General features: G+C 37.4%; 1 protein-coding gene across 13 annotated transcripts in view; it reads right to left on the bottom strand.

The window, feature by feature from the left end:
• The window catches only part of PLEKHA1 (pleckstrin homology domain containing A1), a 53,865-nt gene that overhangs the window by 5,932 nt on the left and 22,765 nt on the right, over nt 1-25,168 (bottom strand). For 12 of the 13 annotated variants that reach the window (XM_060404773.1, XM_060404769.1, XM_060404770.1 and 9 more), the window contains exons 3-10: nt 22,668-22,724; nt 20,387-20,432; nt 12,423-12,520; nt 6,469-6,594; nt 5,143-5,286; nt 3,541-3,609; nt 1,538-1,602; nt 879-942 (exon numbers count right to left, since the gene is read on the bottom strand). In XM_060404773.1, the coding sequence (XP_060260756.1) occupies nt 879-942; nt 1,538-1,602; nt 3,541-3,609; nt 5,143-5,286; nt 6,469-6,594; nt 12,423-12,520; nt 20,387-20,432; nt 22,668-22,724 (669 nt within the window). The remainder of the gene's footprint in view (nt 1-878; nt 943-1,537; nt 1,603-3,540; nt 3,610-5,142; nt 5,287-6,468; nt 6,595-12,422; nt 12,521-20,386; nt 20,433-22,667; nt 22,725-25,168) is intronic. The other variant, XM_042238861.1, reaches the window with a different exon arrangement.

Genomic DNA, 25,168 nt, shown 5'->3' with positions numbered 1-25,168 from the left:
AGTAAGACATCCAGACAAATTTATTCACAAAATGTTCACTAACATGTTATACCACAGTAAATGTACAAAAACTACGTTAATGAATGATCAGTAACAGTTCAGAAATAGTTTAACTGTAAAACACTCATATAAAAAAACATAGTTCTAAAAGGCTTTCAGAGAATTCTTAATGATGTGGGAAAAAGTGACCATAATATAGTAAATACGTAGGATATAACACTATATTGCATATGACCCCACCTGGTATAAAAAGATATAGCCTAATAAGAACAAACAAACAAAAGAACAGCTGCCTGAATGTAGAATTCTATGTTTTATAAAGCACCTTTCTCTTCATGTATCTGTATTTTTCTACATTTTCTGCAAAAAGCATATTTAATAACTTTTAAAAACAAAACTAAATGTTCTTATAAAAAAACTTTTAAGTAAATTAATGTGTTAAATAAAAAGCATATTTTAAACTTAAACATAGGATACCTATCCACCATTAGTGAAGTAAGATCTACTATTTACTTTTATTATGTATATTTGAGTCCCCCTTTTTAGAAAATTACCAGAAAGTGATATAATTGAAATTCCAAAATATGTGCAAAAATAACCCAAATTAAAAATACAGACTTAGCATCTAAATAGCACATTTCCCTTCCTCCATATAAAACTTGATTCGATTCAATTAATTTTTAGCGAAGAATATCACTTTGCTGAACATATGATCTACCAATAACCTTAGATACAGCATCATCTTTATTAAGTTGGCAATTACATTTGTCATATTTTTCCTTACTTCTATGACCAACACGTTTATTTATGTTTATTTCACCTCTAAAATTATTAATTCCTTGTTAGGAGGATCTGTAATCTCAAAAGAAGTATCTTACCTGCACATAGAAAGTTCGAGACGATGTTACAATTTCAAAGAGGTTGTCTCTCATCATTATGTCACTGTTAACAAAACAAATTTTTCAACTGTACTCAAGCAGCATTTGTTTGATAGCTTTCTTTTCATTTATTTACCCAGTACCAAATACGTGTCAATAAACATTAAAGGTAAAATATTAATTTAATTGAAAAATGCCAAATTATCATTTTTCAATTTATTCTTGCATTGAATTCTACGTTATTTTATACAGTTACATGTATTTTTAGAAAGGGGCAAAAACAACTTTAAAATCCAAAGTTTTCAACTGTGAAGAAAGAGTTTGCTCAAAGAAACAGTGGTACAGTTAACATATTTTCTTATTAAAGCTCTATTTTGCAGCAACCTTGAAATACTAAAATAATACATCTGTCAAGTATGACAGAAGTTGTTCATATTAAATTCCGTCCTTTCCATTAATAAGCTTAAGAACTGTTCCCTAATTTGCAGTTTTCAAACAAACAAACAAAAAAATCTCAACATTTAATCTGAAGGCTTTGAAAGTTTTAGCAAAACTCACTGGCAGTAATAAAGAAAAATACCATCTGAAAGTACATCAATTAAACTGAGGAACTGTGTGCTAAGAGTTGTGTTAGGCACCAAGTCTGAGGTGGTGCTTACCTTTGCTTACATTCCTGGACTTTATGAACCTCCTTAAGTGGTATTACGCGGAGAGGTTCCTTTTCCTATTGGAAAAAAAGCAAATAAACAGACATACATTTTAAAAATCTTTCCAATCATTAGCTGTCTTATTTGGAGATCTATTGTGAAAATCATGCTTCCTTCCTGATGCACATCTAAGACATAAATCTACCTACTTGAACCACCTAGCATTAGAAGGGCGAAAATATTATAACCTTATATACACTGTGGTTTGAAACAAGGAAACTGACATATAACCCATGTTCACATTACTGATGTCCTAAATGATAATGTAAGCTTATTAAAAGCCAATAACCATCCATCTTTTCCTCGATGAACCGCTATGGACCCAGTGAGTACTTCCTCAGAGTACTTCTTTTTTTCATATAGAAGGGACCAGAGTAGTAAATAGCCAGCTTCTGAGTTAAATTTGTCATTTTAAAAAACACAGTTTATTAAACATGTACTAAGTGGCAGGACTTTAAATGTGCTGGGTTTTAAATGTGTCACTTTCTACAATCCTAGAATACATGCACTATTATTCACCTGAGCAAACAGGATTAGATATACTAATTACTTCAACTAAGGCTACAAAACCAGATACAAGATTCGAGTATGACATAACTAGTTCCCAATTGGCATAGTATTCACAGTATTAAACATTTCATGAAATACTATACTGTATTTCACTGAAAATGACATACCACTGAGTTTAAGACATACCATTATTTTATGCAGCACTAAGAAAATCATCAAACTAAGCACAAGTACAGCTTCTGAGACACCAAGGCTGGTACTTTTTGAACCAAGTAGCTACTGCTTCCAGCTAAGACTCTTAGATTTTGAAGTCTAAAAAAGGGTCCCAAGCTAAAATGGCTATTCCTGTTATGCTATGCCATTTTTCATTCATTCAAAAATACTTGTTGATTATTTTCTAAGTACCAGGCGCTGTGATGATAAAAGGTTCCAAAAGAGAATCTTTGCCTTCAAGAAGCTCGTGCAGTTAACTGGTAAAGACAAATATGTACACAGTAACAAACCACAGTGGGACGTGTTATGCCCGAGGTGGGCATCGGGTACCACATGTGTAAAGGAAAGGCATACAAGTTGTTCAGAGGAAGAGACACCTGAGATGAACCTTAAAACATGCCCTTCCTATTCTCCAGTGCTCTGTTGTCCACGAGGAGTCACTAGCTCTGCCTAACTATTTGAATTAAAAGAACACTAAATATGGCCAGTTTTAACTTTAAAATTAAATACAGTCAGGATCCTCAGTCACAGTGGCCGTATTTCCAGCTGTATTTTACAGCCACAGGTGCCACTAGCTCTGGCCAAGGCAGGCGGCAGAACATCTCTATCAGTGCAAAGTCCACCTGGACAGTGCTGCTCCGTGCCGTCATCAAGGCATATGGTTCCTCTGTCAAATGTCCGTCAGAGAAGAGGTAGAACTGCGTTCAATTTATCCAACAATCTACTGCAGAACACAGATCACATGACAAGAGTATTTTAAATAAGGATGCTACTCAAACAAGTGAAAGAGAGAACTTCAATCTTTGATTCTACCTTCAGATGGGACAAAAACATCTTATGTGAAGAAACAAAAGAGTCAATCTGAAATAGGAAGAGAAAATGTCAAGGGAGGGCAGGGAAGAGAAGGCAGAAATACCGAGGGTCAAATGTGAACTTTTTCCCATTTCCTACACGGCCCCTTTAAAGGAAATGTGTAGACTGAGGGGTTCCGAAGTTTTTAATTCTTTCAGAGTAGAATGCCTTTGAAGGTACTCTCTTTTTACCTAAGATGTATTGAACGAAAATACCGTTAACCAAAAGCATCACAACAAAATACACTGAACTGCATATATCTCCAAAAAAAAGAATTTAATTATTTTAAAAATAGAAAACAGGACAAGAAATTATATAATTACCACAGTGTAACACTTCTAAAACCTTTTTAAAGCAACATTTATGATAAAGCAACATACCAGTTCAGATTTGAAGTAGCCTATTGTGTTTTCATCCAATTGAAAGTATCTTCTCTTCCAGTTTTTCATCTACCAGAGATGAACACAGACATGAGACTTCTGATTCTAAGATGTCAAATGTTAATAACCACTTAATTCTTCTGATATGAACCCACAATCAGAAATGTCAAGCACCGGAAAACCTCACCACCCTCCCTTAGAAGAAGAGATACAGGAAATTTCATCTCTTTTGCTACTCAGGCCTTGAACTTCTAATTCAACTTTGGTGCTTGGCTTTTAGCTCTTATTATATGATTTTATAATATAGCCTTACATTTTTGATGCTCTGAAAGTTAAAAAAAAGAAAGCACTCCCCTACCCCCCTCCATCCCCAACAAAGTAAAGCCTGTCAAGAGTTCAACAGCAAGCACAGGAAATGTTATTAAACTATATCAAGCTTCTTCATCTATAAAATGCATGAATCCTCAACAGGTACTTTATAATACTAACTAGTAAAGTAACATGTTTAAGAAAGTGAACCTACTCTGTATAAACATTTTTTGTCAATGAAATATAGTTTTTGTGAAAGCACTTCAGATTTTCTAAGGGTATTTTGGATTTAAGAGTACAACAGAAAGGAATGTCTCCTTAAGAGGCCTAATTAACACACAGCCTGATGAGAATTCTGATTTGATCTACAGACATGCAAGAATGAAAAACCTTCAGCTTTCACCTTCATTTCCTATAGCCTAAAGAGGGTCAAACAATTAGGAGTGAAAGAACTTGCCTTGGTTGGCCTGAGCTCATCAGAGTTGCCAGAAGTTATTATATAAGATCAAGCAGAACTGCCAGTAGATATTTAAGTAATATTTTTTTTTTAATTTTAAACTTTATTTCTGAACTTTGAAGTTTATTTTCTCATGAAAATCTATAGATTTAGTTCATATTTTAGAAGGGTACTTTGGAACTGAAACAATACTGGCAAATGTGCTTGATCTTTCCACAGTTTCTTATCACCGATCTGTTATCTGGGCCAACCAGTAACAGCTCTTACTAATGACAAACTGCTATGCTGTGAGCTCTCTCATCTACATCTTTCAAAAAACGTTCTGGATGGTAGGCTTTGTAATACTATTTTCTACATACACACACACCAAAAAACACAAAAACAAAAACTGAGAGCCTGAGATGTTAAGTCAGTAACCCAAGGTCTCAGCATTTTCAACTTGGGTCAGCCCAACCCTGTACCAAGTAAGTGATCCACACCCCACCCTCCTTGCCCTCCTTTTTTCTGCCATCTCCCTACTACAGTTCCCTTTCCCTGACCCACTCCCAAGGGGGTTAAAAAATCAACAGAAACCCTTCCTGGAATAAATTTAAATTGTTAGGAAAGCTCACTTAAAATTGCAGGTTAGTTGTAATGGGCATTAACTTACCTAGCCGCCTACAGACCAAGAAAATAACAGCACTGAGTTTTGAACACAGAATAACCCCTATGGCCCTCTCCTGACTCCTGGTCAGCAAGCTGGTCTTTCACAAAACAAAGCAAACCATGTATATGTTGACAGTTTGCTAAGGCATACTCATTTTTCATTATTTCACATACTGTGTTAAACTACTCACCACTGCTCCTTGTTTTACACAATATCCAGCTTTGATAACTGCACTATCTGAAGGTGGTTTAGGAGTGAAGTAAGGAAGATGGCTTTGTGACCGCTTCAAATTATTTCTGTCAATAGTTTCACCACATTCATTTACTTCTTCTTTCTACAATGAAGCAAAATAAAGTCTTTTTCTTGCTTGTTTAGCTTAAAAGCATACTTGCAGTTCATGCTGTTATCCCAGCAATCTTAAAATCCATTAGTCAGGAAAACAGATCTTCAAGTATTTTCTAATTAATTTGAGATACTTAATCATAACCTTTAACAACATTGATTAAAACTGATTTCTATCTCTCTTTTTCTGCAAAAGTCTTGCCACCAGCACTTTTTTTTTTTTTAGGGGATGCTGTGGTTTAACTTTCTAATTTGAAATAATTATAAATATTCACAGGAAGTTTTAAAAACATAATGTACAGGAGGTCTTATGTGCCCTTCAACCAGTTTCTCCAAACAGGGAAAACTATTCTATGGCACATTATCAAAACAGACACTGAAACATGTCATAGACCTTGCCCACATCTCCCCAGTTTCACACGCACTCACCTGTCTCTGCGCATGTATCATTCTAGGCACTTTTATTATCAGATCTGTGTTCCCGCCACCACCACAGCACAGAAGTGTTCACCACCACAAGGCTCCCTCAGGCTGCCCCTTTAGAGCCTCCATCCCCAACTGCTTGGCCCCCACTAATCTGTTTTCCATCCTTATTGTTCTGACATTTAGAGGATTTAATACAAATGGAATCATCACAGTAGGTGGGCTTTTGAGATTGGCATTTGCCACTCTGTATTATTCTCCTGGGAATTCATTCAGGTTGGTCCTTGTACCAATTGTTCGACCCTTCTCACTGAGAGCAGTAACATCACGGTTTGGACGTCCCATTGGCTAAATTACCCATAAAGGGCACTTGGGTTACTACCACGTTTGGGTGATTAGGAATAAGACTACCACATAGTCATGATAAACGATGTGAAATAATTTTTGGTGACTTAGAAAATGTTTCAGACCTAAGGGGGAAAAAGAGCAGTTTACAAAGTATTTCTATTTCTAGGGGGCAAAAGGGCCTGGAAGAAAGGCTCAGAAGAAAACATGTAAAGTGTTAAATGCTGTTTACCTATGCTTTCCAGATTTTTTACAATAAAAACACACTTCTGAAATAAGTATAAAAGTTTTATGTTTTAATTACTGCATTTATTCACTAAAGATGTACCATTTGACTTTTGATAACAATACAAAAATCACTATGCAGTAGCTAAACCATCACACAACAGAAGAACTGACTTCTTACCTGAGTTGGGGTAATGATGGGCACTCCACCAACAATGTCAGTTCTGTACGAGACCTGCTTCTTTCCACATTCGCCTTGGCGACTTGGGTTATCAGGATGAGGCTGTGAGTCTAACGGCTTTGGGACCTAAAACAGTAACTTCATGAACCATTCTGCAAAGAGCATTATCTGAGACCCTCTTTTATCACAGAATTTCCAACCAATCATAAGTCTGTATACAACTGGTATATGTAAAAATTATATATATATATATAACCCTGTAAGTTTTCATACTGATTTTTCTTTTACAGTATTTATGACACAGCCATCATTTACCATGTGCTTAATTGGGCAGGTACTATTTCATATATTTTCCCTTTTAATCCTCCTGTCAATCCTATGCATAGGAGGAGCATCACCACAGCAGTAAGAAAACAGGCTCAAGAGGCATCAGGGAATGTAAATCCAGATCCTGGCTGGTCCACGCTCTAGCTCAGCTTGTATAACTCTCTTTCTCATTTAACCACTGTAACGACATCCCCACTTTATCAGAGCACTCGAGAATGGATCACAGCTCTGTGCTGTTACCTCTCCCGTCCCTCCACTCCTGCCCAAGACTGTGCAACATCCCGAGGACAGGGGATCCGTCTCTTTAGATGTTCCCCTAATGGCTTTCTCCCCAGGCCTTAGGCCAACCCTCCACTCTCTCATCCATAATTAAACTATAATACCAGTCATGGGCAGGAACAAAAGAATGAAGGAAATAAGAAGGACAGGGGAGAGAAATGAACTCTGGAGGGGAAAGTTTCCTGAATTCTTCTAAGAGATTTTATCTAAGAGGTTGCACGTTTTGGAGAGCTTTTTAAAGACAATATGACTACAGACAGAATTTTACTTGCCAAGATCCGCAAAAATACTTAAGAGAGAAAGGGCTATATGAAGTTCACTATACCCAGAAACACTATACCCAGATCTGCTAAGGAAGTCCCAGTGTTTTCTAGTGAAGAGCATCATCTGCTTCAATTATTCTGACAGAGAAAATGTGGCCATGTTAGCCATAAGAACAGAAAAATGTACTAGAAGAATTTGAAACCAGAGAGAGAATTAGCTCTCCAACATTTGTATTAGCTGCAATGTGCTGCTTAAAGGTGACCCATACAAAAAGTGGCTACTCCCTATTTTAAGAAGTTGAGGGTTTAGTCATATGTGAGAATTTCCTAAGAAAATACCTTTAATATCTCCCTAAAAATATACTAAAATTTACATTGTTTTTTTTCATTTTTCTTCTAGAAATGATAGTATATTAAAAAACCCTTGCCTATACCATTAAACCCACTGTTTCTCATTTATCCTTATAACAGAATGCTAAGTACAGCAGCATAAGTCCAATGTTATAGTTCAACAACTGACTTAGAATTGCATTTTACAATCAAAATTATCTAAATTGCAAACATTTCTAAGGGAAGAAAAATATAAGCAAAATACTCATGAATATAGTAACTCCCTTAAAAATGCTGAATGAAAAGCTAGCTCTCAAGGCAGTCATTAAAATAAACACATTTTCAGAACCAAAAAAAACCAGTCAGGCAACTTGTAATAAGAATCAGAAAAGTGACCTCACTAGACAGATGGGAAATGTCAGACACTGAACATTCTTGGTTTCACTGCTGACTGCTTCCCCTCTTCCCTGCTTCCCATCCCTGATTGTTGTGATCGTTTTTCTGCGAGAGATTTGCATGTATTTTTGGCAAGCATCTGCACATGATCCTAATGATAGGAAATTCTAACAGCAGAAAAAGAAAAGGTAAAAATGACTAGAGAAGAGATGAACAAAATGGCAAGCCTGAAGACTGAAACCTAAAACATTCAAGAACAAACTCCTGGATGTTAGGACCTTTCTGAGGGCTCTACCTACAGGCTGAAAAACACAAGTATAAAGTCTTACACTTTGGATTACATATATACACCATCTTGGTAAGACAGAAGTCCTGTATTCAGGTTATCCTATGTACTCCCAGCTGCCAATTAAAATGGAAAAAAAAAAAAAAAAAAAACTGTGGAAGTTTAGCCATAAGTTCAAAATACCTATTTTTAGATTAAAATCAAATACTGATTTTTTAAATCAAAACCTACAAGTGGGAAAAGACACTATTTTTAAAAATAGTAGGTTTCTATTTAAGAATATGCCATATGCATCTTGGATATTCCTTAATAATCAACAGGGGACCAGCCCCACCATATTTATAGTTATCAATATAAATAGTTGAAAGTGTACTTTGAAAGTTGACTTTCCAAATTCTAGTCATCAATACTTCCTTCAAGGCTGGTTCCTCTCAGTTCAGTTCAGTTGCTCAGTCGTGTCCAACTCTTTGCGACCTCACGGACTGCAGCACACCAGGCCTCCCTGTACATCACCAACTCCCAGAGTTTACTCAAATTCATGTCCATTGAGTTGGTGATGCCATCCAACTATCTCATCCTCTGTCATCCCCTTCTCCTCCTGCCTTCAGTCTTTCCCAGCATCAGGGTTTTTTTTTCCAATGAGTCAGTTCTTTGCATCAGGTGACCAAAATACTGGAGTTTCAGCTTCAACATCAGTCCTTCCTATAAATATTCAGGACTAATTTCCTTTAGGATGGACTGGTTGGATCCCTTGCAGTTCAAGGGACTCTCAAGAGTCTTCTACAACACCACAGTTCAAAAGCATCATTTCTTTGGCACTCAGCTTTCTTTATAGTCCAACTCTCACATCCATACATGAACCACTGGAAAAACCATAGCCTTGACTAGATGGACCATCGTTGGCAAACTAATGTCTCTGCTTTTTAACATGCTGTCTAGGTTGGTCATAACTTTTCTTTCAAGGAGCAAGCGTCTTTTATTTCATGGCTGCAGTCACCATCTGCAGTGATTTTGGAGCCCCCCAAAATAAAGTCTGACACTGTTTCCCATCTATTTCCCATGAAGTGATGGGATCAAATGCCATGATCTTAGATTTCTGAATGTTGAGTTTTAAGCCAACTTTTTCACTCGCCTCTTTCACGTTCATCAAGAGGCTCTTTAGCTCTTCTTCACTTTCTGCCATAACGGTGGTGTTATCTGCATATCTGAGGTTATTTATATTTCTCCCAGCAATCTTGATTCCAGCTTGTGTTTCCTCCAGCCCAGCGTTTCTTTTGATATACTCTGCATATAAGTTAAATAAGCAGGGTGACAACATATAGCCTTGATGGACTCCTGTCCCGATTTGGAACCAGTCTGTTGTTCCATGTCCAGTTCTAACTGTTGCTTCCTGACCTGCATATAGATTTCTCAGGAGGCAGGTCAGGTGGTCTGGTATTCCCATCGCTTTAAGAATTTTCAAAAAAAAAAAAAAGAATTTTCCAGTTTGTTGTGATCCACACAGTCAAAGGCTTTGGCATAGTCAATAAAGCAGATGTTTTTCTGGAACTCTCTTGCTTCTTGGTTTCTCTACTATTGCTCTTTCTCTCTTTTTTGTAAGTAAGGGGAAAATTGTTTTAATGACAGCCACCAACACACAGTCACACAGAATTCATCAGTGAGGAAAGCCATGAACTATGATGCTAGAGGATGGTCCATTAAAATGGCATGGTACCATAATTAACAAGTAGATAAATAATCACCATTCCCTTACCCACTGTCCTCTAATCACCTCTATTCTGAAACCATATACTTCCAAAACCTAATTTTGAATTTCCAAAACTTTCAAGTTTATATATTACATTGTACTCAACAGACTACTAAATTACACAGTTTACCAAACTTCACTTGGAGTGATTCCACAGAAAGGTAAACTACACATATATTAAAATAGAAACTTGAAATTTACAAAGAAATCTACATGTAAATTACCAGCAACTTCCATAGGGAAGTACACCAGGTTAAAGCTTCTGCACTTAAATGCATATGGAATTAACACTGGTAAGATTTTTTTTTTAAAGAACAGTGAAATAAAATGTTTCTTATTAAAGCATGGGAAATTCTTTCATTGCTATCCTATGAGTTAATGTGTACCTATATAAAACCAATTTTTACTAAGTGATACCAATTCTATACTCAATTTAACATAGTTATAACCACTTTGTTGATAAGCACAGATCTCTATATCTTAAATTTATATTTTTAAAACGTGAATTATAAAAACACATATACAATAGATTCATCTTTAAACTATAAAACTTTCAACAACAGCTGCAAAACCACAAAAGCTATTAAAGAATCCACATACTTTGACACATTACCCATTTGAGTAAGCTTAAAGTGTCACTTGTATAAGACAGTTTCAGACAATTAATAAATTAGATACAGCAATTCAAAAGACCTCCCAAATGGTAAAGTCTGAGACCATTCAATTCACTACTTTTTCTTAAAGCACTAAGAAACTAATGCTGCTGCTCATTGCAAATTGTAAAAAAAAAAAAAAAAAAAGAAGAATTATTTCAGTGAAATTACTACATACTGTCTTTACCAAAAATTTCCCAAATAAGGAATATTTGCAAAAAAGTCAAAAACAATCAGTTAAAGCCTTTTAAGAAAATGAACTTCTGCATCAGTTTTTTAAAAATTGCTTTCCTGAAACTGCACAAACCTAAAATAACTTCTGCTTCATGCACAGATCAGATGCCGTGCGTGGGTGTTTTCTGTCATGTGGTAACAAGCTGTTCTGGTGCAAGACCCAAAAAAATTGACCTAACTCTGAGAACAGCTTTAGTTATATTAACTCTTTATTGTGTTATGAGATAAATATGGCTTATTCATTTAAATAGAAACAAACATATGCTGAGTGTCAAAGCATATGTTTTTAAAGAGTAAGTCATATTGGGTCAGTAAATAATCTCATTTTAGTAAAAACACCCTTCCATTTACACAGCCTCACCCAGGACCTCCTTCCCTATCCTTCCCATATGGGCCTGCAGTGTGTGCCTCTCCACCAGTGTGTAAGAGGGGAAAGGGAAGGAGAGGCTTCATCAGGGAACAGTTCCCATCACTTGCTCCGCAGCAGCAGTACTAAACTCTCCCAGAAATCTGTGTTCTGCTTCAGGGGTCAGAGAAGAAGGATGGAGGCTCATTCTTTCAGGAAGCAGTGAGGCACTGAGCTTCAGAGTTAGGCTGCAGAGTCAAGCAGATGGTGTGGCTCACAGCTCCACAACTTAACAGCTATCAAACCTATAAATGTCACTCGATCCTTCTAAGCCTTACTTTTTCAGGTGCTTTAGGTAAAACCTTCAGTGCAAGGCCTGGCACACTAGACAAACAATACATATTAATGTTGATCAGAAAACCAAGAAGAGAAGCCTGAGTTGGAAGCAGGAAACTGCAGCACAAGAAAATGAGTGCCCAGGAACTGGAGGGGAAAAATAGTGGGGCAAAAAGTTTCAAGCCTGAGACAAATCCCCAAGGGCCACGTGGGCAGGACCCTCTGGCTATTACAGTTCTTCATTCTTCAGAGCAGCCCCCACCCCTGAAGTCTTTTCTAACCCTTCACTGTCTTGTCCTGCTCCTATCTTCAACTCCTACCTACCTATGACCAGTCCCAGTCATGGCTTAAGAGGCAGACAGAACGCCATTTCTATTCCCTGGGTAGGTGGCAAAAAGTCTTTTAATCTTCCCTGCGGGGAGCAGGGGGAAACATATCTGAAAGGTAGAACTCTACCTGCATTTTCCCTTAGAAACACTAGTGTAAACAGCAGTTAAAATCTACAGTAATACAGACATTTATTAGGTACACAATGGGTTAAAAAGGCATCAATGGGCTGATTTTTAAGGGCCAATAGTTACCATGTATTAAAACAAGAAAAAGCATTCATATTATAACCTGTCTTTTAAATAAACTTTGAGGAACTCTGGGATAAACTGTTGGTAAGCTACGGACACTCAGTAGGTATACTGTAAAATCTGTAAAGATCACGTAAAGATAATAAATTTTTTTCACACAAAAACATACATATACTTACTGTAATTTTAATAGCTTTGTTCAACACATTCACCCATTCTACTAGGTCCTGCTGATCATTGGCTTGTAGGAAGTATTTCCTCATCCCTGCATTCATAACTGTTGAGAGAAAAAACAAACTACAACAGGTGAAATTGTGTACTTATTACCTAAACTTACGTCTGTGGCAGCTGAAAAACCTTGCCAGCTTCAATACTGTGACTCTTGAATTTGACAGAATGTTAGACCATGTATGATATTGCTTTCATCACTATGTATGATAATACAGGGTATTATCAATAAGACTCTAATTTGTAATGGTAACATTTCTCACTATATGTAAAAATACCACAATATAGTTAGCCAATCCTCTAATGATGGACATTTAGGCTATTTCTGATTTTTGAAACTATGTAAAATATCCCAATGAAACATCACATACATATACTTCTCCACACTTTGGCTAGCATTTCTATAGATTTCTTACCATAGGCTTCAATAAGAAGAAAATTCACATTTAACATTTTTACAGATATTAGTAAACTGTCTTCCCCAAAGGTTGAATTCAACCAATACTGTATCCAAAGACCTAAATTATCTAATATTCCTCACTAGCACCTCTTTTGTTTTCAGCCCTGAGACGCTGTGACATTATTTCCTAGACTTCCTTGCCAGCCTGGGCATGTCCTGCTAATGGGTGGTACTGGGGGGACACAAGAGGTGGGAGGACAGTGGGAGAGGGGACTGCTCTTGCTGACGCCCCTCCAGTAGCAGCAACACACAACCACCCATGGCTCCAAGCTCTTCTGCTGCTCCCTACACCAGCCTTGAAGTCCCCTCAGGAAACCCTAAGTTCTGGTAATATCACCTCTTCCCTTTCCTCTCTCCAGCCCTGGTGATAGAAGCTGCTTCATACAGTTTTTAATCGCTGGGTTACTTCAGCATTCCCTTCGTGCACCTTCAGCTTCTCAACATCTGGTCAACCAATTCCCTGTAACAAATCCCCTGGGTTTGAAACGCTAAGTGTGGTGTGTTTTCCTGACTCTCTGTCCACCTAGTTGGTAAGAAATTACAGCCTGTCTAAATCTGAATCTTTGATTACTGAGACAAATTAGTTTTATATGTTTACCGGTTGTCTACATTTGTTTTGTAAGCTCTGTTTATTTTCTTTACCCATATTTCTCCTGAGTCGTTCATTTATTTTTTCTTGATTTATAAAAGCTTTTATTTATAAGAACTTTTCTCCTTGGAAGAAAGCTATGACCAACCTAAACAGCTTATTAAAAAGCAGAGACATTACTTTGCCAACAAAGGTCCATCTAGTCAAAGCTATGGTTTTTCCAGTAGTCTTGTATGGATGTGAGACTTGGACTATAAAGAAAGGTGAGCGCCGAAGAATTGATGCTTTTGAACTGTGGTGTTGGAGAAGACTCTTGAGAGTCCCTTGGACTGCAAGGAGATCCAACCAGTCCATCCTAAAGGAGATCAGTCCTGAATATTCATTGGAAGGACTGATGCTGAAGGTGAAACTCCAACACTTTGGTCACCTGATGCGAAGAACTGACTCATTGGAAAAGACCCTGATGCTAGGAATGACTGAAGATGGGAGGAGAAGGGGATGACAGAGGATAAGATGGTTGGATGGCATCAGCGACTCAAAGGACTTGAGTTTGAATAAGCTCCGAGAGTTGGTGATGAACAGGGAGGCCTAGCGTGCTGCAGTCCATGGGGTCACAAAGAGTAGGACACGACTGAGTGACTGAATTGAACTTAAGAGCTTTTACGTTCACCCTTTCAGTTGTATTTCAAGTACTTTTCCCTATCATTAGTCTTGTCACTTAGTTCATGGTATTTTGATGAATCAGAAATAGTCTATAAATCTTTTCTTTTCTTTAAAGACTCTAGCTTTCACGTGGCACATAGAAAATCTCCCTGACTCAAGATTAAAAAATAAACCTTTATTTTTCTAGCACTTATGCATTTTATGTTTATAATCTTAACACATTTAGAACTTTTTATGCAACCTAATTTACATATACCCATTTAGTAACTACTACACTTCTATAAAGCAAAGCATTCCTACATATAGTTGTCAACAAACTACTATAGTCAATGTTCAAATTAAAGCTTATTAATTATACATTATATGATTTTTTAAAAAAAAAACATTATTCTAAGAGCTCAGGCATCTGAACAACTACAGTGCTATAATTTTTTGTTTTTAATATACTTTTTTTAATGACTTAGTCTCCAACAAAATTTTTTTTTAACTTTTTATTTTTACTTTATTTTACTTTATAATACTGTATTGGTTTTGCCATACATTGACATGAATCCACCACGGGTGTACATGTGATCCCAAACATGTCCAACAAAATTTTAAATAGCATACTAAAACTCAGCTGAACGTGACTAAGGCAAGGGGGGGGGGAACACTTCTCAAATACACTAGATTATGAAACTAAGACTGAGAACAAGATACTAAACCAGAGCTTCCTTGAATTGATACAAGTCTTATCTTGTGAAGGGCTATAAAACAATTAGTCTGGACCTAAAGAAATTTAACACACTATAAATCTGTTCTTTTATATTCTACTAGTGACTGGAGAAATTACAAATGCCATAAATATAAATTAAATGAGTAACTCACTAGGCTATTACATATGTCAATATACAGTTTTTGTTTTTAATTTCCAACACTCAGGAAAGCATAAGCTTTTCCAACTTAGGCTGAAGCTGCGTTCCCCTCATAATGGCTTTTTCCCCCTCAATGTTATTCTGGGCATCTGCCTAGAACATCTGAAGAGTTTAAAATTCTAAGCACTTGGTAATATACTATACGTGCTATAAAGGAAGTGCTTAATACATATATTTTTTGAATAAGTAACATTTATAGAAAGGTATCTTTTCAGGGAAAGAAGAGAGGTAAATATACCTCTAAAAAGACTCTTAGCACAATTTGCAGTCTAAATAAAAAATCATGAGCTTTAAGAATTATTTTCAGGGAAGGAAGAGGCATAGTGATTTGATAGGAGGGAAAATCTGAGCCTGGAGCTAACTAAACCTAACTAGCTCATATACCTACTAGCAATCCCATCTTATACAATCTGTTTAGTCTCAGACTCTTGTTTTCCTCATCTGTGAAATGGAGCAGAACCCATCCCTCCTTTGAGGGAGGAGGCGATGTGTGTAAAGCAGCCAATACAGGGCTTGGGAGAGAACAGAAGCTCCCTGTCACCATCTTCATCACCTCCATGATTGTCAGTATCAGCTGGAGATTTCCAAGTAAGGAAGCACTGTGCAAAATGTTAGAGCAAATTATAAAAAAATTTACTAGCAGTGATGGGGACAGGCAAAAGAAGGAAAAAAAACTTTTAATAAGAATAATGATAAAACTGTATGAAACCTGTTAAGTTTCCACCCTTTTAAAGCAAAGGTTTCATTGTGTATAATGAATGCAGAGCAGAGGCTTGCGCACTTACTAGCTTTTCACTTAAGTACTTCCCTTATTTCATTTCGAATCTTTACCATCAGAGTGAATGTACCAAATGGGTAAAACCTGAAGCACAAACATTAGCTTGATTCTAAATAAAAATCACCTCACAACCAAGGATCAACTGCTATGGTTCAAATACAGTAATGAATCAAATAGTTATGAGACACTGTATCATATTCCTTTGCCAATTTTCTTCTGTTTTCTCTATTCCCTCTTTTCTTTCTCTGTCCGTTCTTTCTCTATTAGTCACACATCAGTTTTCTGAAGGGAGCCTCTAATTTAATTTTCTTATTTCTCTCCTACTACCTGCTTCATTTTTAGCTTTCTTTGCCTTGTTCTTCTGAGTTTTTCATAGTCTCATGTTCTTTTCCCTATTTGACAGTTTTTTCTTCTCAAATGTCATGTAATTCTGGGCTGGCCATTCATACTTAAAAACAAGATACCAAAAAACTCTTTGGAAGTTCTCTTGAATATTATGTAGGGATTCTGATTGGTGGGCATCACTGTACAGCAAGCCCCTCTGGTGGAAATGCCAGCTGTCAGTCCCTACGGCTGTCTTCTCTGGGGTGTTCAGATTCTTGCCCCACTTCCACCTGGCTGCCTGATGCTCTGGGCCTGGACACAGGAAAGAGCTGCATTTGGTGTGCAGACTTATCTAATCCTCCCGTTTTCCGTTTCATGCCTCATTCCCCCCTCTTCTCTGGGACTACTGTCCCCAGGCACATAGCCTGACTGATGCTATTTTGGGAGATACTACACATGCCATTCCTTGCTGGGATGGGGGAAGGGTGGCCGCCCGCCTGAGCCAGCTGGAGAAAGGGACCAGAGGCTGTTTCTACAGAGACATGCAAACAAAGTCCCTGTGCTGGGTCCCTCCTCTCTGACGCTTCCCTAGACAGCATCCAGCACCTAGTCTGTCCAGAGCTGGCATGGGGGCAGGATATGGAAATGGCTAGTTTCCAGGGGCCTCTTCTACTCTGCTAAGTTATTTCCTCCTCCTCCATCCACTTCCCATCTTTTTACACTGTGAATTACAGAAATCTGCTCGTTTCAGGGAATATGGTTTGAATGTTTCTTGTTCTCACTGTTTGGGGGCAATTTGAGAAGAAAAGAGGGAGGAATAGTCATTGGAAGGACTGATGCTGAATACTGAAGCTCCAATCCTTTGGCCACCTGATGCAAAGAGTTGACTCATTGGAAAGGACCCTGATGCTGGGAAAGACTGAATGCAGGAGGAGAAGGAAGCAGCAGAGAATGAGATGGTTAGAGAGCACCACCAACTCAATGGACATGAATCTGAGCAAACTCTGGGAAACCGTGAAGGACAGGGGAGCCTGGCACGCTGCAGTCCATGGGGTAGTAGAGAGTTGGACACAACAGCAACTGAGCAAGAAGAACAAAAAGGGAGGAAAGTCTTTATGCTGCCATTTTTATGGAACTTGTTGGTCCATTTTAGAAGTTAGGGCTTCTTTCTGAAGGTAAACATTTCATGGATCCTTACTCCCTCTAATAGGGGCCTCCCAGGTGGTGCTGTGTTAAAAGAATCTGCCTGCCAATGCAGGAGACCCAGGAGATGGGGAAGGGTTGGGAAGATCCCCTAGAGAAGGAAATGGCAACCCACTCCAGTATTCTTGCCTGGAAAATCCCATGGACAGAGGAGTCTGGCAGGCTACAGTCTGTGGGGTTGCAGACTTAAGACACAACCGAGCAACACTCCCTCTAACAGAAGACTAATAAACTGCTGGCAGAGCAAGAGATAACCAATCTTAATCTCTAATTTCAACGAAAATCCCTCATGCTAAATACCGCAATAGCTGAATGTCAGATCTTACCCTGTATACTGCTAGCCCTTCAAACTGTATGTTTGAGATTTTACATTAACAAATGTCAAGAGTGTGTGCATGATATACTCCAAAATACAACATTCTCTGTCACGTGACTTACCCCAGAAGCCTTTCATTCAACAAGGTTCTGAGGCATTTTCTAACTTAGCAACCAGAAATTATAAATTTGTAAAAAATATATGACTTTTTATAGCTTCTTAGTGGTGATAAAAGCATTACAGAAGATCCTCACTATATATATCCTGCTTGTATCACACTTTCTTACTGGACATACACAATGCCATCCCTACCATACTGCCTACAGAAGAAACCTGCCCTTCCCAAGCAAAAAAAAAAAAAACATATTTAACAAATATCTTCTACTTTAATGTAAATAGTCTCTTCTGAGGTCAGCTGGAAACTCCTACTAATTTTTGTCCCTTTCCTCACTAATGTCCACCAACACTGAGGGCATACAGATTCTCCCAGTTTTCACTATACCCACTATGACAACAGATTCTAACGTTTTCCATTCTTGATCTTCAAGCTCCATCCAGTTCCTAATTACTGTCACCAGAGTACTTCCATTTGGATGTTTCTCCACCATTCAAACTCCATACTAGATATTTCCCCCTATACTAAATATTTCACCCTATCAAATCAGCTCTCCTAGATCCTCGATTTCTTTCCTTGAAGCAACCCTATCTGACATCTCTGTCTTCCCCTCGATTCCCACACGTCCAGTCACCAAGTCCTGGTGCTTTTCCTTCTAATGTTCTCCACTCCTCCTCTTTTCCCCCAATGCCATTATCCTAACTCAGGCTCATGTTAGGAACGGTAGTTTAAAAACCACTTAACCCATCTCCTTGCATCAAACTCTATCAAGGCAAAAAAACTTCCTCCACCTTCTATCTTTTCTCTAGATGTTCTCTAATCTCTTACCTCTTATTTCCCAAAAAACGAGAAAAAATCACTTGTCAACATATTACACCCTAACTCCTGCCCTTTCACTTTTCAGTCTCTCACCACTCTCTCTACTTCAATCAGTGTTCAGATCCCCCCATACACCATGTTCTTCTCCCCTGCACCCCTCTGTCCAGGGGTCCTCCCACCTTTTCTCCCCAGCGATAAAGGATGATCATGTTAGTAGTGCGGCTCATGTAGTGTGGCTCCCATGACTCCCAAGATCCCCCAAAAAGGATCTGAAGCTCTTCTTCTGCGACTCTATTAAACAGATTGCCACCCTTTTATCTACTGCCTGTGATAAATGCAATAATTCCCTGGCCCTGTACCTGATTTGGGGCTCCAAAATCACTGCAGATGATGACTGCAGCCATGAAATGAAAAGATGCTTGCTCCTTGGAAGAAAAGTTATGACCAACCTAGACATATTTGGAGAAGGCAATGGCAACCCACTGCAGTACTCTTGCCTGGAAAATCCCACAGACACAGGAGCCTGGTACGCTGCAGTCCATGGGGTCGCTAAGAGTCGGACACAACTGAGCGACTTCACTTTCACTTTTCACTTTCATGCATTGGAGAAGGAAATGGCAACCCACTCCAGTGTTCTTGCCTGGAGAATCCCAGGGACGGGGGAGCCTGGTGGGCTGCCATCTATGGGGTCGCACAGAGTCAGACACGACTGAAGCAACTTAGCAGCAGCAGCAGGGCAGACAGCATGTTAAAAAGCAGAGGCATTACTTTGCCAACAAAGGTCCATCTAGTCAAGGCTATGGTTTTTCCATTAGTCATGTATGGATGTGAGAGTTGAACTATAAAGAAAGCTGAGCACTGAAGAATTGATGCTTTAGAACTGTGGTGTTGGAGAAGACTCTTGAGAGTCCCTTGGAATGCACCGAGATCCAACCAGACCATCCTAAAGGACTGATGGTGAAGCTGAAACTCCAATACTTTGACCACCTGATGCGAAGAACTGACTCACTGGAAAAGACCCTGATGCTGGGAAAGACTGAAGGTGGCAGGAGAAGGGGATGAAAGAGGGTATGATGGTTGGATGGCATCACCGACTCAATGGACATGAGTTTGAGTAAACTCCAAGAGTTGGTGATGGACAAGGAGGCCTGGTATGCTGCAGTTCGCGGGGTCACAAAGAGTTGAACACGACTGAGTGACTGAACTGAAATGAACTGTACCTGTCTGTGAGATTGTGGCCTGGGAGATTCTTAAGAGCGACAACTGCTTATTACTCTCACAGCCCCAGTGCCAAGCAAAGTGCATATATACTAGACCTTCGTTAAATGTTTACTGAGCACTTAATCAAATACCCTCAACTACCTTGCTCCCAAGCTATGAACTTCTCATTTCCCATAAGCTGTAAACTAAATCCTTTCCATTATTTAAGCACTGAACATCAAATAATAATAAAATTAATCTCTCTGGATGTGATCACTATAAATGCCTAGATGATAATTACACATGGGCAGAGTGGGAGGAGGTTGTGACTGGGATGGGACACAGGAAGAGGCTTCAGGGGTGGGGAAGCAGTTTTACTTCTTCACCAGACGGTAGTTTCAAGGCAATCTGACTTAGAATAATTCATTAACCCACAGGACTAAGTCGTGGGCCTTCTGTGACTGTTCTCTTGCACTATGATGTAATTATATTAGTCTAACTTAAATTACTAATATATAAAATACAGCTACTCACCAAAACAGAACTCAGCCTTTGGCCTTAGTTTAGTTGCATCGCTAACCTAACAAGAGAGAGAAATGAATCACTCACTTCTTCATATGCTATTATAATCAACCTTAAACACTGTGAACTTCCACATGTATAATTTCCCAGTACTCACACACATTTAGCACACAGATCTAAAGTTAAACTTTAAGGCAAATGAAAAAAGAACTATAAATCAAATTTAGAACATGGGTCCCAAAGGTAAGATGCACAAAAACAAATGATACTTCCATGCTCTCTTTTAACAAAATTGTTTTTTCTTCAAAGGAAGTATGAAGAAACCGAAAATAAACCAGTAAGTTTTATGTCACACATACAAACATTTTTGGTTTCATGTAATTTTCAAAATACCCTCAAGGAATACTCCAAAGAAACCATGAATTCTTCCCAAATTGCATATTTCTAAATCAACTGCATGAGGAAATGGTTGGGTAAGGGCCAGATTGTATATTTAATAAAGTCCAAAAATCCGGAAGACACTAGTCTGCAATGAGGAAACCAATGGCACTGGATCCTCACTTGCGCATTACAGTACCCTGGGATAAGGGACCCCCTTCACTACATGCAGCACAGGGTTCCATCTGGAACGTGAACGACCAGCTGCACCTGGCTGCTGCTAGCCCTGTAGATGAAGGAGCTCACGTGGAAGCCTATGCATGGCTGTTGGCAGTGCTGCTGCCCAGGGTCAGGACTTGCAGCATCTGTTCTATACCTTCAGAAGGAATTCTAAGTTTAGGTTTCCTGACTGATTCCAACTACAAATTCAGAGCACTGAATCACAATGAAATTTGTTCCAGGGATAAATTCTGAGGGAAAAGTGGCATGTCTAAAGTACAGTACAAGTGTACAATTCAAACTTCAGTACGCTGCGGGGCAGAGACGAAACTTCACTACACAGAGAAGGTTATATTTAAAAAACAAAGCAATGGAGGAGGGGAAAGCAGTGGCCAGTCAGTCTGTCTATTTAACTGAATTAATATCTTAATCCTTAAAAAGACCTCCCCTTTTAAAAAAGACCAGGCAATAGGCAATTGAAAAGATACAGGCATATGGGTAATTTCTACCTCAACTGCCTATTTCAATAAAATAGGCCTTTCCACATCACTTCACTAAGAGTCAAAAATCCCTGGCAGCATGTTTACACTGCAGTATATGTAAACTGCAGGCAATCAAGTAAACTGATGAGGGGGTGGGGTGTTGGGGGGCATCTACAGTTTACTCTACAATGGAATCCTACACTTCCTAACAAAAGTCTCTATAGAATTTAAGTTGTAAGCCAATTACTAAATGTCTTAAATTTATAGGAACACTTGAGGTATACTTAAACAAAATTTGTCTTCTGCAAATTTACATAATAACAATTTTAAAGTAAAACGGTTCCCTTTAAATACGTAATTTTTGTTGACCAAGGACTATTTTATTTTTTGGTCAATAAGGATGAATAGCTCTACAAAGCTTTTTATTTATCAAAAATATCTTTTTCTTTTAAACAGAGGCATACTTGTAAATTGGTCCTCTGATGAAGACCTTTGCTAATAAATCCCAATATATGCATAACAGTATTTATATGCATATTATTTAATCATATCTCAAGTCATCACCAAGCTTATTACTTTCTGTAAAACAAAACTATTAATAGTTCCTCAGCATCTCTCTATCTCAGTTCCCAAAACACTAATAAAAGATAATAAGAGGGGAAAAACTACGTAATACAAAACTAAATTTTTCAAAAGAAAAATAATAGTATTGCAAAAATTTCTGAAAAGTCAACAAACATGAAAAGAAATTAGTAGAGACAAAGTCAAATGAGGGAAAAATCATCTTTCATCATGAAGATAGTTCATATTTTCCTCAAACTAAGACATAAAGAAACAAAGTCAAAGGTAGTGAGATTAAAAATTAGTTTAAATAAACAGATTCAGAAAAACCTTCACCAGATTCCCCAAAGACAGAACCTGTTAACAGATCAATCTCCACTTCTGACATTCATATGCCTAATCATAAAAGCTAATGTTAACTTCCCAATTTGCTACATTCTATCATTTAACTCTGTATTCTTTCTAAATTTGATAAAATTTCCTAATTTTACCAAAGAACTTCCTAAACATAGTAATCAGGTACTGTTTTCAGTGTGATATGAACCAAAACATCATCTTAAATGACAAAGAGAGGAGTCGGCTCCTTTTACTCATACTCTCATTCTAAGGGATCTTCATTCAAGCATGAATGTAAGACAATACAGACAGACTACCTTTGAAATGTAGGTAAGTTTAATGGCGCCAACACGTGATGATCCAGAAGGTAGGTTCTATAAACAAATTATTAATATATAATTAATATCCAACATTACAAATTTTTTTCACATAAAATGTCCTATACACACTAAAAAAAAAGTTAAGAAATCAGATGTTTAGATGTCACACTTTACAAATTAACTTTTCAGTTCACGTATTTACTAGGTTTGAAATCAAGTGGACAACACGGATAACAACACTGAACTCTTTCTGTTCCACCACAACACATTCTGTTATAGCTAAAGGCTATTTTGTTATCATTATATCTAAACTTTTTTCGTGAGTTTAACAAACCATAAACAAGATCAGATTTTGTTTCAGAAAGCAATGGGGAAAAAATATTTAGACATAAAACAAATACAAAGGTAAGAAATTTCAAAAGAGTACATATATTACTTTGTTTTATTAAAATTATTAAATCACATATATCGCTTTAAAAAGACTGGATTTTCCCCCATTTAAATTATGTTAGTATTTATTACACCATTACTAGTCTACACTGATACCATTTTTCAAGAAAATTATTGACACTTTTAAAACAGGGAATGTATATATTGGCACATTCATAGAAAATGTAATTTTTCTTCCCTTCTCAAGTTTGGGATATGGTATGTGTCTTAAAAGAAGGAGAATCATTTCTGGCTGAGGCTATCAGAAAAGACATAGTGGAAGAATGAAAAGCAATGAAGCTGGACTTTATAAAGAAAAAGTTCGAAACACAACGAACAGGAGAGCAAATATTCCAGACAGAGAAACAGATGAGCTTCACTGAGGGGTTGAGGATGTTCTGTACTGAAACGGGAAAGAGACTTCTGAGCTGTAAAATGGGGTCACACAGGGTTGAAGTAGGAAACTGGTTTAGGAACTTAAACTAACAACCTAATCATACAGAACCTAAATAAGAAACAAAGTAGCAAGGAATTTATACTGTTAAGACTTGGAGGGAATTCCCTAGCCATGCAGTGTTTAGGTATCAGTCCTTTCAGTGTGGTAGCTGGGTATCAATCCCTGGTCAGGGAATTGGGATCCTGCAAGCAGCCAAATAAATAAATAAATAAATAAATAAATATGTATGTATGTATGTATATAAAATTGAAGCCATTAAAGAAGGCTTGTAAGCAGTTCTGTAACCAAAACTGTGCTTTAATTAACATGTACTGGACTATAATAATCGGGGAAGATGGAGATGGGAAAACCAGATAGAAAAATCTGTGAAAAAGTAATAAACATAAAGACTGATAGATGATTTCAAAAGTAAAAGTAAAACAATCCTGATTTTGAAAGCTTCCTCCACTATAGATTAAGGCTCAATTTTTAACTTCCTTTATAATAATGTACATCAAAGAAAAAAAAATCTATGGGTTTTTTCTCATGAATGATTAGGAGGTACCTGTCTTAAACCTCTGTAAGCTTAGTGGAAACAGTTAATGATATGGAAGCCTAGACATTTAAAAGACGGGATTCTCAAACACAAACTGATTATTGTTTACAGGGACAAGTCTTTTCAAAACTCTCACTTCTATGCAGAGTAAAACTGCGTCACGTTTTGCTTTAAACTCCAGACTATACATTGATATAAGCTTCTAAATTTATATCATAAATATGTACATAAAATTATAACTTTTAATGTGTATCTTTAAATGGTTGTCCTTATACAAAATGTTTTATGTTAAAAGGGTTTTTTCTTTTCAATTTGGATAAGGAAATGAAATGTTAAAATGTCTTCAAGCTCTTCTAACCACTATCAAAGAGTTTTTTTTCCCAAATACTGCTATTCCACAATTTGAAATCATTATTTTTCTTTTAAGTCCTCCATAATTCTATCATTTGAACTAGCTGAATACAGCTCTAATCCCATGGGTGAGAAAACAAAATGAGCAACTATGTCCTGACTGCATGACATAAAGGGTCATAGATAGTGACACGGTACAATGAAATATAAGTACCTGGCAGATAAAGGATATTCAAAATATCTGGTTTCTACAAAGTGGTATGATTGCTGCCAATTTCAATCAGAAAAGAAGTGGGTTTCAAATCTGTCACTTGACAATGAATAAGAAATAATAAACTAGTATGACATTTAAGATAAAAAGAGAAACAAACTATTTATTCTTATGAGTTCCTCTACTCATTTTGCAAAAATCCTCTTTCAGGTTTTTTCAAATTCACTTTCTAATAAAGCTACTTAATTAATTCTCCACCATTTCTCACACCACCAACAAAACACAGAAAGCCCCAAACTGATTCTCTAGTAATACTCTAGAACGGATTTTTAAACCAATGGCTAATGTAAATAAAGCAAGCAATGATCAGAGGAAGAATGGCTCCCTAAGGACAGGCTATTAAAATCAGTAAAACAATGTTACAGCATGTAACATATGCAACCAGGTTGAATCATATGAAATCGCCATTTTTTCTTAGTAGATCAAAATGGTAGTAAAATGGCAATTTCATGTGG

The sequence above is a fragment of the Ovis aries genome, chromosome 22, assembly GCF_016772045.2.
Source record: "Ovis aries strain OAR_USU_Benz2616 breed Rambouillet chromosome 22, ARS-UI_Ramb_v3.0, whole genome shotgun sequence".
Classification (NCBI taxonomy): Eukaryota; Metazoa; Chordata; class Mammalia; order Artiodactyla; family Bovidae; genus Ovis; species Ovis aries.
This window is presented reverse-complemented; position numbering and strand designations above follow the sequence as displayed.